The 19334-nt window shown below is 38.0% G+C and overlaps 1 protein-coding gene across 1 annotated transcript; it reads right to left on the reverse strand.

Moving 5' to 3' along the window:
- Window positions 1-3218: 3218 nt before the first annotated feature.
- Window positions 3219-11402, reverse strand: LOC132172110 (uncharacterized). The gene is made up of 6 exons (XM_059583561.2): window positions 11252-11402; window positions 10626-11070; window positions 6226-6705; window positions 5828-5977; window positions 4316-4752; window positions 3219-4222 (listed from the first exon to the last, which is right to left on the reverse strand). Exons 2-6 carry the CDS (start codon window positions 10954-10956, stop codon window positions 3608-3610), a joined length of 2013 nt encoding a protein of 670 aa, XP_059439544.2. The 5' UTR covers window positions 10957-11070; window positions 11252-11402; the 3' UTR covers window positions 3219-3607.
- Window positions 11403-19334: the final 7932 nt, after the last annotated feature.

The following is a 19334-nucleotide window of genomic DNA, read 5'->3' on the forward strand; positions in this document are numbered from 1 at the left end:
TCACGTAGATGGAATGTTAACGTTGTGGATTTGAGATTTTATTTTCTCAATTAATTTATGACCGTTGCCGATATTTCTTTATTCAACAATGCATATAAAACAATGAAGAGGCAACATAATATATGTAGTGTCCCATATTAGAGTATTAAGTTATTAACCGATCACATCTAGTAGACTATTTTCCTGCTGTTTGTAGAAAAGGTGAAGTAAATGTACGTTGTGGCATGATATATACTTTCAACACCACATTTTTTTTTCTTTTTGCTTTTTTTTCTTTTTTTCTGAGCAGTCCACATATAGAATTGCAGCAACAGGGGCAATTCTCACTATTGTAATTTAAAGCTTTATATATAATATAAGTTGCGGTTTTTTGTTTTGCTTTTGGATCCAAAGAGTATTTCTTGTTAAAATAAAAAAGTTCTTGTAATAAATTCCTTTCTTAAGGAAGAAGGCTTGAGGAGTGTTCTAGAATGGGGTTACGTGGCAAGCTAAGAGAGAAGGAAAATGGGTAGTATATATTATTCAATCGGAGATCAGAAGGAGGAGAGAGAGAAGAGAGAGAGTGGAAGCATGAACTACATTATATTGATCAGTAGTATATATATATTAAATAGTATTACAAACACCTCTATTTATAGAGAGGCTTTGAGTGATAAGCAAAAAACTATATACTAATTAAGGTAAAAAATAAACCCTAATAAAAAAGACAATAAATTTTAAAAAAATAATATAAAATATTCTAACGGCCCTTATCCGGAATATGCTTATTTCAATTAGAGATAGCCATCACGCCAAAGCATCCCTTGAGAGTGGAAATAATATTGACATAATTTCTTGCCTAGCTATTGGCCTCAATAATTTCTTTTTTTTAAAAAAAAAAAAAAAAAAATCTTAAAAAAGAAATATCTCTAAAAATAATACGAATTTGTGTTGCTTTTAAAAAATATCTCAACTTTCTCATAATTCTTAATTGAGTAAATTAAAAGAAATTCTTCTAGCTCACATAATTTGAAATAAAACTATGTCCTTAATTGGCTGAGATGCTCAATAATGTGGGTGTCATAGTACTTAACCTTTCAATTTACTATAACTAATGGATGATAAATTTATGAATTTAATAAAATCCGTATTCTAAAATCCGTATTTTTTAGAGATATTTTTCTTTATATATTAGTCAATTAAGTAGGATAATAATAGGGTAAAGTCCACTTAACTCTCTCAAAGTACCACCCAATGACAGTACCCCCAAAACTACCAAAACAATGACAATATACCCCTAATGCTAGCAAAATGATGAAATTATCCCTATATAATTTTTAATAAGACAAAAATTCCCTTAAAATGTAGAAAAAAAAAAAAAAATTAGTATTTTTGTTTGTATTTTAGTAAGGGTAATTTTGTCATTTTAAAAAAATTGGGAGTACATTGTCATTGTTTTGATAATTTGGAGGGTAGATTGTCATTGTGGTAGCAGGTTGAGGGAATTAAGTAGACTTTGCTTGTAATAATAATCTGTGTTGCTTTAATTATCTGCAGTTGAACTCCAAAGACTAAAGGACAACATTTTCGTATTTGGTATTTGCATGTGAGTGCACCACGAAAGGATGCCTGAGTATTTATAGCAAATGCAAATGCATATATCAGCAATGCCTCTTAGGGGAAGGAAGCAAAAGAAAAAGAAAAAGACAGAGAAAAAGAAAAGATAGAATATATATATCACTTTACAACGAAGAGTTACTATAAATGGTGAAGCTTCTCAGAATGGTCAAAAATTTGTTCAAGTGTGTAATTAACATGACTGGACATAGCTTTATCTCATCAGTAATGAATGAAGATACTTTATAGACTTTACAGGCTCTTTCTCTCTCTCTCGCGCATCCATCGCTCGGATTGGCTGCAGCCTGCAGGTTTTCTTATTTGCCAAATATTTCTGTTTTTTTTTTTTCAAGAGAACAAAACACATTTTGCCCTTTGTGCTGCATTCTTTTTATTTTGTCTTGTCTCCGATGTTTAAAAATTTTGTTAGAATGAGAGTAACATATGAAGTTAGTGTTTTTACAAAACTAGGGTTTTGTTCTTAGATTTAACGGTTTGAAGGTTTTTTTTTTTTTTTTTTTTTTTTTTTCAAACGGTTGATTTTAATAGTATACGATGTTTATAGACCCAGTTAACATGGCAATTGGACGAAATGCAAGGCTTTTGAGCAATTTTCGAAAAATCGAGTCATTGCTAGTACCCTTTAGTTGATCGGGTGACAAGCTCAATCGACTAAGCTCGAGACAGTATGATCCCGAGAGCCTCAGTCGATGCCTAGTCGACCAAGCTCAATTAATGTCAAAAAGTTAGATTTTTTTACCAAGGTTCTTAATGATTTTCAATAGATTTCATTAAAGGCTTTAGGGTTTTAAATAGAAAATAGAACCTAATCAATAGATATAGTGTAAATGCAGAGGAGGTACAAAATCAAATTACAAGGGATTTAGTTAAGGAGAATAAGCCCAAATTGTAAGTATAAACTTACTGACCATACATTAAAGCATTTTTCATATTGCATGATGCATGTTATGCGAGCATGATTTATTGGTGTTCTTGAACCTTGAGTTTTGAACATATGCTTATGACTTACGAGCATGAAATTATATTTTCATGACGTGATTTACATGTATTTACATGCTCGGTCTCAGGAATATGTGTTCGCTCAATCAAACTTCCAAATTTTTCTCGCCAAAAGTCCTTAGGTCAACTACGCGTCCAATGTTGATCGATCGAGCATAAAATTTCTCTAACTCTTTGTTGTTGACACCGTTTTTCCATTTTGTTTCCATCTTAAAGTGTTTTTAAAGAGTATTTTATGCACTTTATTATTCTCTTTAATAATATTTTATGATTTTATTTTCTCAAGCATTGCACTAATAACCACTAATCTTTGTGATTGGCAAGAATGTAGGGTTTGATTCTCTGTCTTATTTAGAACCCGAGACCAAATCCAAAAAGTCCCCCAACAATGACTAACAATGTTGACTACCTATAAAGTATCTAGACGAGTGCACGCCATAGCATATATAATACTCCTAACTGCACTAGATCAAGGAACATGTGACATAAACTATTGCTCCTCACTTTGCAGCGAAAAAGCTGCTGAAAGTTTGAAAGAGCGACTTGTGAAATACTTACTCACTTGGGATTTTGCATATTTAAACATTCAAAAACTCTTTCTATGAAAAATACAATTTTTCTGCATTCCTATCTACTTGAACCTCCATTTCCAAAATTTTCTTTGCATCGACCAAATCGATCATTTCAAACTCATCACCAACAGAGTCTTCAACTTGTTGACTTTAACATTCTTTTAGCAACAAGCAACATTGAAGCAACATAGAGTAATAAGTAGACAAACAAACCTTTTAACAACAAGCAACATTGAAGCCACATAGAATAATAAGTAGACAAACATCAATTTAAGATTTTGATGAGCTCGATTCCTTCCTTGGCCTTCCTTTTCAAAATCCCCTGATTACCTCTGATAATTTTCTGCCCGTTTTCTCTGACTTGCACTTCCAAATTTATGCTAATCATCTTTGCTCAGTTGGCATCAATCTTCTACTAACTAGAAAAGCCTATGTTTTGGTGGCCGAAAAAGAAACATAGACCAATATGTTGAAAGGATTATATCAGCCCAAAGTTGATAATGTAGCAGAACAAACGTAGTTATTGGGACAAAAGTCGAAGCAAGTATAACAATTGGAGCCTTTGACATTTTGCCATTATATACCAAAAAACAAGTTGCACTGAAGGCTACCACCATGCCTACTATAGAAGTGAAGAGTGTGGTGAGTCCAAACACCAACCTTGCAGGTAATGACTTAAGGAAATCATTCTCTGTGTAACGTGACGTGAGAATTGACAAGAACATTAATATCGAAGTTGAGGAGGATAACAGTGCTATTGCATCAGACACGAAAAATACCATAAACCAGTCTTTTTTGAAAAAAATCGGAGTGCCTTTTTCTTGATTGTTGCCACCTGGTACAGTGAATGCTGCAGCGAAAACCACTGTGGCAATTAGTGTCGCCACAAGCATGCAATAGTTCGCTGTGTCCTTCATCCACTTTTCACCATCTTTTCGCAATTCTTTATGTTGCTTTGTGAATATATCCCAAGGTGTTTCATCTTTCAGATTTCTCATATTCACGTATGGAGGTGGCACAATCTTTTCTATCTCCTACAATGATCAAGGTGTAGAATGGCAAGTAAAACTGTGAGACGCATAATTGTAAGCAGAAGAAAAAGAAACTAAAACAATATTAACACCCACCTTAAACCACAACAACTCCCGTTGCATTTGCAGGGCTGCTCCTGATAAGATATTTAGTCGATCTAGAGGAGGTAATTTTCCAGCTAAGTGCAGCATGTTGTCATTGTTTTCATCAACATAGGCTGCAATGATATCCTTGATGGTCCCTATCTCATATATTAGATTGTATACACTCTCTTGCCGATTTAAAACAGCAATGTGAAATAAACTTCGATTTTTTTTGTCTACCTTCCACATAAGGTCAGGGTAAGAGCGTACGAGTATCATTAGAAATTCAGCATTTCCTACTTCTGCAGCATCAAAAAGAAAAGAAGCATGATTGTCAACCAGGTTTGAGAAGTCTCTGTCTGGTACTATTCGAACCTCTTTCCAAAGGTCTTCAACTAATTGATGAGCGAATGTTTGCATCAAAGCTTTGTTGTAAAACCCCTTGAAACCTGCGATTAAAAAAAAAAAAAAAAATAGAGATAATTTGTTAAAAAGGAAATATTAATTCTATGTAAAATTATTTTGACAAGGTCCAAAAGGAGAAATGATATTGCCAATTTTATTAGAAGAAGCAATGATTCACCGAAGTCTACATGTCTTACAAGAGGAAGTTATTTGTTGCAGACTCGTAGGATTTATTTTGTTATTGGAATCAATAAACCAGACACTTTAATCTCTTATATCTTTTGAAGCAAATGGTTTTATGGGATATCAGGATATTTACCTGACTGTTATATTTGGCTAGCTAGACAAGCAGATCTGTAGTTGAACAATGAATTTTACATCTTTCCTCAGCATCTCAATTTTTGAGAATGCCATGCTAATTCAGATTTCATTGACAAATTAATATACAAACATTTATGTTGAGTTTTTGAATTGGGTTATATACTGGGATTAACTTATTGATTTTTCTGCCATTTTATATTTTATTGTGAGTAGAATCAAGTTATATTGCAAGGCTCTGTGACAAATTTTACTTTGAGAAGCAATTAATAATTAAACGGTTCTATCACAAGAGTCAAATTTAACATATATATATATATATATATATATATATATATATATATATATATATATATCAAATGTCAAAGCACATTGAAATAAAAGGCTTCAGATATAGGCATTTTGGGGTTAGATGTCCTACTAATTTGATGATCAGCTATTCTCAAATAACAAGAACAAAAAGAGAACAATAAAAGTTCTATCATTTGAAATGAAAAATGAATGCTACCTTTTTCCCAAAAAAGTAAAAAAATGAAGCTATCTGCTGTAAAACTTGTGTCTATAAAGGAAACATATCAAGTTTTACAGCAAATTGAGACATATAAATAGGAAAATGGTTTTTTCTATTTTGAACTTCTTATAGTTTATGAAGCAGATATCATCTAAATATTTGATGAGATTTTCACTCTGTAGTAATTTGAGTAAAATCGTAATCATTAAAATTTGATTAATGCAATAAAAACAACTACTTGGGAAATGTTATATGCCAATAAAGAAAGTTTCAGTAGAGAGCAAACTAACAGGAATTCAAGCATGTTTCCCATATTGATAGCTCACTCTTGCTGCCAATTGCAAAAGGTTTTTTGGCCAACTCATGCAACGCTGTCTTCCAATTTCCATCCTGGGCAGTTGCTAATGTTCGATCCATTTTCAAAATTTTCAAGGCTAAATCTGTCCATAAAAACAACACATTTGATCAATGTCAAAGGTTGGTTAAAAAAAATCATTTTACGGTCACTATTATTGTAATAGAAGTGATAACTCTACCCAACTTGTCTAACAGCCTAAAACTACTCATTGTTGAAGTAATGCCACAATGTAGAATGATCAATTTTGTCAAAGTTCTACATATACATTTCACATCCAATTGAAAATAGATTGTCTCAAACTAATTACAACCTATGAGATGTAGGACATACCATACATATCAGTGGAAATAGTAGCAAGAAGGAGCTGAATGCGTTCAATTGCAGTCAACTGATCAAAAGGAGTCACAGATAATAGATACGACACCATGTTTCTACGTCCTAGTGAAGCTGCAATTAGAAGTGGTGTCAGTCCTTGGCTATCACGTATGCATGGCAGTCTATTGTTCATATTCACCATCTCCTCAGCAGTTGTCACGATTCCTGATGCAGCAGCAAAGCAAAGTGCTGTGTTTCCATCTTTGTTTTGCAATGCTAAGTCATCCGCAGACATACATTTCACCAGTTCTTTTACAAAATTCGTGCGTTTTGCTGCCGCAGCAATGTGAAGAGCTGTCATATGCCCTTCCGTTATGGGATCTCGAACGACGTCTGGATATTTTTGAAGTAAAGCCTCAGCAGCCAGCCAATCACCTTTTAAGGCAGCTTGATAGAGGGGAACACACAAGTCAAGGTATCGAAATCTTCTTTCCCCTGAAATTTTTTGTAGCAGCATTTGTAATAACTACAATATTTTTGGGACAAATCATGCCATTTAGATTCTAAGAAGTTGGAAGAATTAAGTGTCTTATAGGGAATTTGCAACTGTAAATATCCTCAACAAATGTATTACAAATTAAATATCCTATTTCTTGCTGTAACCTTCTATACAAATGTATTACGAAGTTCCTTGCAAATTGATTGGTATCTTGTCTAGATGCCATTATAAGTCCCAGCCAGTCTGCTTTTGTTCCAACAAGGAGTATTGCTGAAAATATGCTTTTAGCACAAGAGGTAGTTAAGGACTGTCACAAGAATGAGGGTAAAGCTTGCTGCACTTTAAAAGTGGATCTCATGAAGGCTTATGACTCCGTCAGCTGGGATTTTCTTTTGCATTGTCTCAATTGTTTTGGATCCCCAGATATTTTTGTTGGTTGGATTCAAGAGTATTCCACTTCCCCAAAATTTTCTATGGCTTTGAATGGTACCTTAGTAGGCTGTTTTGATGGTAAGAAGGGATCCCTTGTCCCCTTCCCCTTTTTTGCTTGTTGTGTCTATGGAGATTTTGGCTTGGCTTTTGGAAGAAAATGCTTGGAGAGAAGTGGTTTCAACTTCCATTATAGGTGTGCTCAGGTTAATCTCACTCATCTATGTTTTGCAAATGACATTATGATTTTTTCTGAAGGTTCTGTAAAATTGGTTGTTGCTATAAAGAAGGTGCTGCTGGAATTCGAAAGCTTGTTTGGTCTAAAAGCTAATCCTGAGAAAAGCATGATTTTTTTGTGGCGGTATCTCTTGTTGAGACAAAGATCAGATTACTAATTGTCTGCATATTAGGGAGGGTAATTTCCCTCTTCGTTATCTTGGAGTGCATTTAATTTCAACTAGATTGAATGCTGCCAATTGTTCTTCCTTGTTGGAGAAAATTACTGGTAGGATTGATTCTTGGTTATCCAAGAATCTTTCCTTTGCAGGTAGACTCCAGTTGATCTCTTCGATGCTATATATTATCCATGTACTGGACTTATATTTTCATCTTGCCTAAAAGTCATTCAAGCTATTGAAAAAAAGTTCCATAGATCTTTATGGAATGGTAAGGTTGAAGGTGCTACAAAAGAAGTGTATGCACTCCTAAGCAGGAAGGAGGCTTGGGGATAAAAAAATTTGGAGGTTCGGAACCATGCTTCTATGATGAGGCACATTTGGAGTTTGTTTGCTAAATTAGGTTTTATTTGGGTGGCGTCTTGGGTGAAGGAGAATTTATTGAAGGGTAGAAGTTTTTGGCATTTTAAGACTCCTAAAAACTGCACTTGGGGGTGGCGGAAATTACTCAAGTTGAGAGATGCTTCTAATGACTTTATTCATTTTGATGTGGCCCATGTGTGGGTGACGGGCATAATATTCATCTTTGTTTTGACTGTTGGCACCCTGCTGGTAAGCTTTATGAAAAATATGGGCATCATGTAATTTTTGAAGCAAGAAGCAAACCAGATGCTAGATTTTCTTCTGTCATTAAGGATAGAAACTGCAATTAGTGGCCTGCTCGACCTGATCAGATGGTAGAGATCCAAAGCAATCTGATCTGGTGCAATTTGGTAGCAGTGACAAGCCTAAGTAGAGTACTTTGAAATTTGGAATATTCTCCAGCACTGAGATCTGGAATGAACTTCAGGAAAACAGGGTATTGTGGAGTGTTGAAATTAATTTGGTTTCCTTTAACCCTTTTTTCTAAGCATGCCTTCATTTCTTGGTTAGCCATAAAAAATGCTTTGACTACTGTGCTAAGTTCCTGCAAGGTGGTTTTAATGGTGATGTTCATTGTAGTTTCTGCAGAAGTGGAATAGAAGACCGAGAGCATCTATTTTTGCTTCGTGGATTCAGTAAAAGAGTGTGGAAAGTTATGCTGAAATGTAATTTGACAGATCCTCCCATCAGCTGGGATGATGTTATCTCTTGTGGGGATCTAGCAATGGCAGAAGAAGAGTCTAAAAGCTAACTTGTGCAGATTAGTTTTTGGGGAAACAATTTATAACTTGTAGAAGAACAGGAAGGAGATCAGGCATGGGGATACTCCAAAAATAGAAGAGCAAGTTATGCAAAGAGTCCTTTGGGAAGTGAGAGCCTGAGTTATTGTTAAAGGGAAAATTCTATGGTACAGCAGGCAATGTAGCTTTATGCAGGCAGCAGTTGGGGTATAGATACAAACATACTGGTGTATTAGTTGTTTTGATGATATAAAACTTTATTCATTCATCCAAATTCTTCTTGTTTGTGTTTATGTGCTCGTGTTCTTTCTTGTCCTATAGAAGGTGCTTAACACAACCTTTGAGTCAAGTTAGATCGGAACGGACACCATACAACAAACGCATAAAGAACTACGCATCCTTAAGACATTTGGAAACTTATTTGTATGCAGACAATAAAGAAACAGATAGCACTGAGGTTTGGGTTTGAAACAGTTGGAGATTTGGAACCAATCTGCTATGCTCAGACATGTATGGAGTCTTTTTGCTTGATCAGGTTCTATTTGGGTGGCCTGGGTGAGAGAAAATTTGTTGAAAGGGAGGAGTTTCAGGAGTGTTGGCTTTCCTCAAACCTGTTCTTGGAGTTGGAGAAAGATTTTGAAGTTGAGGAGTATAGCTAAAAGGATTTTGAAGTTTGAAGTTGGAAATGGGGAGAATATTCACCTTTGGTTGGATTCATGGCATCCTTCAGGTATTCTGTATGAGGTTTATGGGCATAGGGCTGTTTATGATGCTAAAAGCAATGTGGAGGCCAAACTCTCTTCTGTAATTCTTAGTGGAGAATGGCATTGGAGACCAGCCAGATCTGATGCTCTGGTTGAAATCCAAGCTAGGCTTCCTGAGATTAGGTTTTCTCCTTATGATAAGCCTTTGTGGACTGCATCTAGGAAGGGAATATATGTTAGTTCAGAAACTTGGGAGCTGCTGAGAGAGAAGAAAGAGGAGATTGGCTGGTGGAAATTGGTTTGGTTCTCATATGTCATTCCCAAGCATGCTTTCATTTTGTGGCTTGCTATACAAGATAGACTTGTAACAGGTGAGAGGTTGATTAAATGGGGGTTTCAAGGTGATATTAAGTGTCTGTTTTGTCATAATCAAGTTGAAAGTAGGGGGCATTTGTTCTTTGAATGCAGTTTTAGCTATAGAATTTGGAAATTCTGTATGGCTTGATGTGGAGTGGACAATTCTCCAGTTATTTGGGATGAGATTCTGCAGATAGGAATTCGAGATCGGGTGAACAAGTCTCTTAAAGGTTTTCTTTGCAGATTGGTTCTAGGTTCTGTTATCTACAATTTATGGCGCACTAGGAATGAGCTAAAACATTCTGGTCAACCTAGCACTGAGGAGCTGCTTTTGAAGAAGATAATTTGAGAGGTGAGGTCAAGACTTGCTGGGAAGGGAAAGTTCCCAAGGACTAGAGAGAATTCGGTTTTAGCTTCTTTGTGGAATCTGCCTGCTGACTTGCTCTTATAGTTTCTGTGCAGGCTTGTTGTTCTATTTCTGCCTTGCTCTTCTTCTTGAAGGCTGGTCTCTTTTTTGGAGAGGTTTTTTAGTGTTGCTAATGGTGTTGAGTAGTGCTTTCTGTTCTCTGTCTCCGCAGTTGGTATGTTTTGTTATTTGGTTTTAGACCCTGCGTGGTTGTTTTTCTGCAGGTTTGGTTTTGTTTGTTGTTTCTTTGTAGAATAGTCCTGTTTTGGACTTCTTTTGGTAGTGCTGGCTTGCCAAATTGTATGTTGTATGCATTGGCTTGCTTGGAGTATGCTTGAAGCCCTGCGTGGCTAAGCTTTTAGCCTTTTAAGAAGGCTTGTAATTGGAATATCTTTGTAGTTTGGATTGTTTGTTTTTGAATGAAATTCCTTATTCATCAAAAAAGAAACAGATAGCACTTACTCTCATTACTCTGGCGCTGAATTTGAGTTTCATTTGCAGAATGCTCAGTAGGGATTGGCTCCTCTACTATATCTGTCCGAACCGATTCTTCTTGTGGCCCATGCCAGTCAGCCAAATTCCCTAGAAGAGAGCATAAAGAGGGCTGAAGTTTAAGGAAAAGTAGCCATAGAGCCTGAAGACTAGCATCTCCAGCATCAGAAACCTGTCTCTGATATGTAAACCTATTAGATTCCCAAGTTTGATACATATAATCCCAGACCCTGAGCCAAGTTGGGGGAATATGCTGTTGTAGGAAATGATCGAACCGCAGTGAATGCTTGTTGATCGACATCTTGTCCAGAAAGAGCCCTTTGAGGATGACTCATTCGTGGAACTATAATTGTCCCATTTGCCTTTGGTCTTCTTCTATGAAGCATGTTGATCGTACCCTCTTCCATTTTTTCTTCTTTTGTAAGAAGTAAGATAAGATATTAGAAAATAAATATTAATACATAATTATTTGTCGGAAAATAAACATGATTTTCCTTTTAGATACATTCAACACAGCTTTTAGAGATGCATTTAGTATTATTCATGTACATAATTAATGAAGTTCATGTATGAGTGTTAGGGAAAGATGCATGTACCAATTAATTGCTGAAGTGCTAGCTAAAAACACCAAGAACAACCACAACAAGGGCAATTTGCTAAAAACAACCAACCAACTCAAACAAAGCAAGGCTGATTGACACGTCTTATTTTGTTCTTCGTCAACGACCATAACCTACTAGTCCTCCATTTGACCTGTTAAGGTGATCACCAGTAGAAATCAAATAGGCAATTTAGTACCAAAAATCAACCACCCAACAATGCTTAAACAAACCCCCACAAGCAAGATCTAGTTAAATCGTCTAGTATCAACAATAATGAGTTTACATATGTCTTCCAAACAAAGAAATATGTATGAAAAACAGGCAACTGGAGAAAAAAAAACAAAGATCGAGAAATCAATACGAAGCTCTAATTGTCAGAAACAACCTACGGGAACTTCATCAAGATTGAATATAAATGACCCTCTAATCTTTGACCAAAATGGCAATGTGAAAAGCCCAATTTTTTCTCCTTTCTCTGTCAATCGGCGCAGCCCACCAAAATGATCACTCTATCTTTTCTACTGATTTTTTTTTTCTTCTTCTTCTTACCAGATTATAAGCCCTATGCGTGTTTCATCTTTTGCAACAAAAGGTAAGGCTGTGGCTGTGGCTGCCCCCTTTGTTTTGAAGCTCACATGGGTAGGTCCCTCACATAACGTGTTGATTGTGTGTGGATCATACAGCAAAACAAAACAAAATAAAAAAACATCATGTTTTTGTTCCCAAAAAAAAAAAAAAAAAACAGCTGAGATACAGAGACGACTCGGACAATAAACACTTTTAAATGGGTTTTGTTTGAAACTGTTCAAGAAATCCGAAAATCTGCGGGAAACCATTTTTAGTGCACAGTGTGTTCTTGTGTAAGGTCGAAATCATGATAAGAATATATCAAAGTCATTTTTGAACAGTGTACTTATTGGCTGTAACGAAACAATTCAATTTTCGGAGTGTGGGTTAACTTGCAACCAAAATGTAATATATCTTTACAGCCATTTACATAACTGGATGGTCGCTTACCTTTCTACGCCATTCTCTTCTTTGAGCAGCCACCGGCGCCGGGAACCACTGAAAAGTGCTGGTTTCAACCAACCGCGAGGAAGGTACAGCAAACCACCACAAATCACCGAAAGCTATCACACACAGAGCATCGGATTCCACCCACCTCCAACAAGAAACCACCAATTGCCACAAGTTTGCCACCCACGTCGAGTAGAGAGTGAAAAGAGAGAGACGGAGAGGATGGAACGAAAACAGAGGGCGGAACGTTCAAATGGTGTGTAAATGGAGAGGAAGCTTCTACGTAAAAAAAAATAATAATAATAAAAATAATAAGACCAAGTCTAATGACACATTTACCCTCCATTATAGTTTCTTTCCCTCCCCGTTTGAACCTTTGTATAATTGTATTGCTAAAAATAAAAAAATAAAGAGGGTATAGATAATAATTTAGTTATATATTTTCAAAGTTTAAAAACTTGAAAAAAAAATAATAATAATAATAATAAATAAAATAAAAAAGAGAAAGAGCAACGGCCCGTTGGCAGGGGTGGCCAAGGTATTCACCCGACCACCTTCTAAAGGATAGGTTCACCATAAGAACTAGTCCCAAAAGTTGGTGTGGCTTGCAGGGCTACCCCAGCAGTGGGGGCTTCCTTAGGACAGTTGAGGCTCAACAGTTGAGCCACCCCTCCCTTTTTCTTTTTAAGATTTTAATTTAAAAAATTTTAATATGATATGATAAAAATGCAAACATAGCAATAACAGACATTAATTATTAGGACGAGAAACAAATAGAATGATTATATTAAAAACTTGTGAAAAAAACTAAGGAGTTAATTTTAAGGCTCTGTTTGTTTCAACATAAATGCTTTCTGTCGAGAAATATTCTCAACATAAAATATTTTCTTAAAAAATAATATTCTGAAAAATAATTTATGGTTTTTGGGGCATACAAAAAATCACACACACACACACAGATAGATATATATATATATTAAACTTTAAATTATGAAAATGTCCCAAACAAGTTTTATAGGTGTCCTAACCGAGTCCCACAAGGACCCCACTGCGACACACCCGGACCCCGCCTAGATCCTATCGGGACCACCGCCCAAGACCCGACAATGACATTTTCATAATTTAGAGTTTAATATTCCGTACACACTAAAAACTGAAAAATAAAATAAAGTAAAATAAAAAATAATAATTTTCAATGTCGGGGACCTGACCGGGACCCCACCTAATTTTCCATACATGCTAAATATCAAAAAATGTTTTCTAAGAAATCAATTTCCAAGAAAATGTTTTCCGTTGAAAATATTTTCCAACGTTGGGTTCTGGCAGGGTCCTAATCAAGTCCCGGTAGGGCCTCTGCGAGGTCTCGAGCAGGTCTTGGTCAAGTCCAGTCAGATCCCGAGCTTATCCCAGTTAAGTCTCGGTGGGGTCCCGGTCAAGTTTCGGGTGGGTCTTGGGCGAGTGCCAGCGGGGTCTCAATCAAGTCCCGGACAAGTCCTGAGCGAGTCCCGGCAATAGGGGTGGGCGCGGATCGGGGCTGGGCGGGTATCGGCCTTTTCCCCTACCTGCCCCGCACCCTGCAGGTTTGGAAAATCCAACCCGCTACCCAATCAAAATGAACAATATCTGGGCGTGTTTGGGTATTGCGGGGCGGGGCGGATCGGTGCCGGGTTGTGGCGAGTTGGGTTCTTCTCCTTCATTTTCGTCTCTTCTGCAGGTTTCTTTTCCTTCTAAACAAACACAACCCTACATCAAAACCCCGAGAAACAAAGAAAGAAAGAAAGAAACAAACACAACCCAACATCAAACCTATAAACAATGGAAAAGAAAACCAAAGAATGATTCAGATCTTAATGATGAAAGAGATCTCTTGATTCCCATTAATGAAAGAGGTCTAGAAAGAGAAAAAAAACCTGGGTCGTGGTCTGTGGAGGCGAGAGTGGCACAGCAGCCCGTAGTCTGAGGAGGTGGAGTGACAGCGTAGACGAGAGAGAGAAGCAGACAAGAGATGAAGAGAAGGAACAAACCAAAGACGAGAGAAACGACAGCAAAAGAATAGAGAGAGAGAGAGAGCGGGGCTGAATAGATTAGGGTTAGGGTTTTTTAGTTTTATACTTATGTGGGGCGGGTACTCGCAAGGAAAAAATTCCTATACCCACAACCCTCCCCGCACAAATTGGATAAATCCTACTAAAACCCGCAAAAATACACATAAAACCCCGGCGGGCAGGGTGGGTTTGCGGGTTGGGCGGTTTTTGCCCACCCCTACTTGGTGAGGTTCCGGGCAAGTTCGGTCGGGTCCCGGGCGAGGACTCGGTCAACTCCCGGGGGGTCTCGGTTGGATCCTAGACAGGTGCGGTCAAGTCCCGACGAGGTCTCGAGTAGGTCCAGTCAAGTCCCGGCAGGATCTTTTCAGGGTTCGTCGATTTGAGAATAAGATGCTCGAACTCGAAAAATGGTTTACAATTTTCAAAAATAAAAACTATTTTCCGAAAATTAAAAAAAAAATCGGTTAAAGAGAAAATATTTTTTGTTGACTATTATTTTACGTTACACCTAACACCCAAAAATACTAAAAACATTTTTTAAAAATCATTTTACGTCGAAACAAACGGAGCATAAGATTTATAAACCTATTAAGTACATAACATTTAGGTTCTTTTGAAGATTACTTTGTTGGACGTGTTTACTTTAGAATTTATTTTATATTTAAAAAAAAAAAAAAACTTAATAACTTTTTCTCTTTTCTTTTTATTTTGTTTTCTTATTATTATTATTTTTTTTCTTTTCAAGAGCCACATTGCAAAACTTCCTTTACTTATCCTGATCATAATACCCTTTTTTTTATCCTTCAAAAAAGAAAAGTGCATTGTACCATCCTATTGACTACCTTTGCTTCCTTCTGGACATCTTTTGATTATTGGATGAAACATTGAAAACTAGCTAGACCCACAAACCGAGTGAAGTATATATGGTACACGAGGTAAAGGTACCACATATTACTCTTTGTTCTTTGACAACGACCATATTCAAATTAAAGTCCCCATAACTTTGTTGTTGCATATAAATGTGTGGCAATCTCTTATTGGATAGCTGGTTAGACCAAGACAGATGAGGAGCCGTTGGTCCATCAGTAACTTTAAATGTAATGTGTAGAATAATTATGCCTAATATAAGTTAATATTTTGGTACCCTACTTTTTACTCCTTCACCTTTAAAAATACTTTTTATAACATAATGCAGCGAAAATATATAAGCCTTAAGATTGGAAGCAAACTAGGGTTGAAATAGCGGACGATAACTACTTTAACCGTTAACCGTTTAACCTTCTTTTCACTCCTAAGAACAATTATATGGAGAAATTTAAAATTTTTACGTTACATTATACAAACAAGTTCACTAGAGATGTACACATGTTACTTAATTCTTACATCACAATCATCCGAACTAATAATTTTACGTATTACATTCATGAGCGGATCCAGGGAGTCAAGGGGGGCATATGCCCACTCAGGCTCCGTTTACTTCGACGTAAAATGGTTTCCAGAAAATAATTTCCGTATTTTACGGTGTTTACTTCGACGTAAAATAGTGGTCAACGGAAAATATTTTCCTTTTGACCGAAAATTCTTCTTTAATTTTAGGAAAATGGTTTACGGTTGAAAACCGTAAACCATTTTCCGACTATGAGCATCTCATTCTTAAATTGATGGATCTTGCCAAGACCCGCCTAGAACCTCGTCGGGACTTGACCGGGATCCGCCCGGGACCTGAGCGGGACTTGACCGAAAATCGCCCAGGACCTGCCCGGGACCCGCTCGGGACTTGCCCGGGACCCCGGAGGGACCTGCCCAGGACCCGCCCGGGACATGACCGGGACCCAACCAGGACCTGCCCGGGACTTGACCGGGACCCGCCCGAGACTTCATCGAGACCCGCCCAAGACCTGCCCAGGACTTGCCCGGGAACCGCCTGGGACGTAACCGGGACTTGCCCGGGACCTGACCGAGACCCGCCCGGAACCTGCTCGGGACTTGACCGGGACATGACCGGGACCCGCCCGGGACTTGACCGGGACCCTCTCGGGACCCACCCGAGACTTGACCGGGACCCGCTCGGGACCTGCCCGGGACTTGCCCGGAAACCGCCTGGGACATAACCGGGACTTGCCCGGGACCTGACCGGGACTTGCCCGGGGCCTAACCAGGACACGCCCGGGACCTGACCGGGACTTGACCGGGACCCGCCCGGGACCTGTCGGGACTTGACTGGGACTCGCCCGAGACCCCGGAGGGACTTGCCTGGGACCCCGGAGGGACCTGCCCGGGACCCTCACGGGACTTGACCGGGACCCGGCCGGGACCTGACTAGTCAAGTCCTGGGCGGGTCCCAGGAAAGTCCCGGTCAAGTCCCGGGTGGGTCCCGGTCAAGTGTCAATCAGGTCCCGGGCAAGTCCCAGTCAGGTCCCGGGCAGGTCCCACCAGGGTCCCGGCCAAGTCTCAGGCGGGTCTCGGTCAGGTCCCGAGCAGGTCCCGGTCAAGTCCCGGGAGGGTCCCGGTCATGTCCTGGGCAGGTCCCGGTTAGGTCCTGGGCGGGTCTCGGGCAGGTCCCAGTCGGGTCCCGGTCAAGTCCCAGGAGGGTCCCTCTGGGGTCCTGGTCAGGTCCCGGTCAAGTCCCGGGCAGGTCCCGAGCGAGTCTCGGTCAAGTCCCGGGCGGGTCTCGAGCGTGTCCCGGTCAAGTCTCGGGCAAGTCCCGAGCGGGTCCCGGTCAAGTCTCGTGCATGTCCTAGTGGGGACCTTATTGGAAAAAGTACATAAAAAATATATATATATTAAAAAAAATTATTTTCCATGTGCAAGGTAAACGGCGTAAAATGTTTTCGACGGAAAATATTTTCAGGGAAAATGAATTTTCTGAAAATATTTTACAAAGGAAACCATTTTACGTCGAAGTAAACGGAGCCTCAATCCTTAAAAATTCTCCTTACCATAATAATTTTTTTTTTCATATGCCCCTCTATTATGCCCCCTCTCAGCAACTCTCGAGGGAAAATAGCCATGATTGTGCCCCAGGACCAGCCATGAAATCAAAAGATTTAAGAGAAATGCAAAGAAAAAAAGAAAAAAAAGAAAAAACAACTACCCTCCATTTTTTACTGTGTATGGTTTCTGTTATTAACGGAATATAGAGATGTCTTACACACACACACAAACACAAACACAAACGTGTGTATATATATATATGGATTACTCATAGGCCAAGATAACGATATTTCAAAGCATAAGGACATGCCCTCCATTCTTGACTTGACACTATATATATATATATATAGAGAGAGAGAGAGAGAGAGAGAGAGGAGAAAATAAATAGATAAATAAAATATTGTAATTCATGCCCTCAACTTTGGAATTGCTGTTATACATAAGATTTGTGGACTCGTAGGCATTCATTGAACAAATTTGGTGAAACCCGAAATAAGCCCACTGAATGATGGGCTTTTGGCCCAACAAAGGCCCACCTGGGTTAATAATGTGAACAGGCTACATTGACCCAGGAGAATAGATCCATTGGTCTCGGGTAAACTATGCCCACAGGAAATCATAGCTACGTACACCATTTGGATTTTGGAGTGGTCTCTTACTGGAAAGCATAGAAAGCACACTTGAGCATAACAACATGATTTTATGTCTTCCTTTCTTGTTAAGAAATTACTGTTGCATGAAATACAATTTACTCACATGATTTGTAAAGAATAGGTTTGCCTCGTAAATGTGCGTTAATGCGCAACGTACTTATTAAGTCGTGGACTTATTTTTCAATTGGCAATTAAACATTTGTTTTACAGAGAACCCGACATTAGAGTTTGGACAAGAAGGCCAGGAGGAGGTAGATGCGACTGTCTAAGTTGTTAGCTAGGACAATTATGTTAACATCTTTCGAGACCTAATGGGATTTTCTCATATTACTTAGATGCTCTAGTTGCTACCTAATTGATGTTATTAGTTGACAAAAAAAAAATTAGCCAAATTTCCGCTGCAACTTTCATATTAAAGGTATACTAGTAGCACTCGAGTTATTTTATAGTTAAATAATTTGAAAGCGTTACGAATTAATGCCCCCAAAAGAGTGATATCTGAATTCAAGTTTCATGTTAATCGATCGAAAACTTCAAAACATGAAAAATACTAGGATCGTTTTCCCTCTTATTAATTTCCTATTTTGCAAATTTAAGAAAGAATATCTCTAGTGGTAGGATTTTCAAGGAATCATTGGCTTTTTTTTCTTAAAAGCAATTTGAGGAGCTTTGACCTCTTAATCAAACATAAGTTTGAAAACCACCAGAGGTGGTGGTTCGATAGTCTCATGAGCATTTCCGTTGGGTTTGAAAAATGCAAGGGCATGTGTTCGACTTTCGAATATGAGAATCCTCATGCTTATTTGTATTATCTCCCTTGAGTCCCATCGCTGCCTTGATGGGGCAGGCAGTTAAGCCATAGCTTGGCTAGTCTTGAGAGTGTGCCTACAATTTTTGCTGTCTAGGTCCCTCTTGAACAGTCCCCCGCGGGTTGGTGCTACTATGGCTATGCCTATATATGTAAAATAGCTACAATTTGCTCCAACCTTTTTCAATTAGAAAAAAAAAAAGAAAAAAAAAAAAAACAAACAAACATAAGTTTGAAAGTGTTATAATATTTTTTTTTATTTTTTTATTTTTTATTTTAAAAAAAAAAAGTGAAAGAAAAATTGACCGATGATGCTCTATTGACAGTCAACAATGCAAAATATAAAGATAACTTAGAATAAAAAAAAACCCACTTGTAGTGGCCTTCTAAGATAAAAGGACATTGTACTCCTAAGATAACACTAGCCTCTCTTTACACCATAGTAAGATAAGCAATTATTAGCAAAAGTAAAGATAAAATAAATAACAATTAGGAGACCAGAAGACCCATACTGCAAGATTCTGCTTCATTAGTGCCTTAGTGGCAACCCAAAGTTGCCACTAAAATGGCTGACTCTAAAAGTCCAACGATAACATCATTAGTGGCGATCCTTTGTCTGT

The sequence above is a fragment of the Corylus avellana genome, chromosome 1 (genome assembly GCF_965113065.1).
Source record: "Corylus avellana chromosome 1, dhCorAvel1.hap1.2, whole genome shotgun sequence".
NCBI lineage: Eukaryota > Viridiplantae > Streptophyta > Magnoliopsida > Fagales > Betulaceae > Corylus > Corylus avellana.

What these genes read in the sequence shown, in the direction of transcription:
- LOC132172110 (XM_059583561.2), bottom strand. Translation starts at nt 10,956, where the DNA reads ATGTCGATCAACAAGCATTCACTGCGGTTCGATCATTTCCTACAACAG. An exon ending in TCAGCGCCAGAGTAATGAGA is followed by an intron (nt 6,706 to 10,625) that starts GTAAGTGCTATC and finishes AAAAAATTTCAG; the next exon opens with GGGAAAGAAGATTTCGATAC. An exon ending in TATTTCCACTGATATGTATG is followed by an intron (nt 5,978 to 6,225) that starts GTATGTCCTACA and finishes TTTTATGGACAG; the next exon opens with ATTTAGCCTTGAAAATTTTG.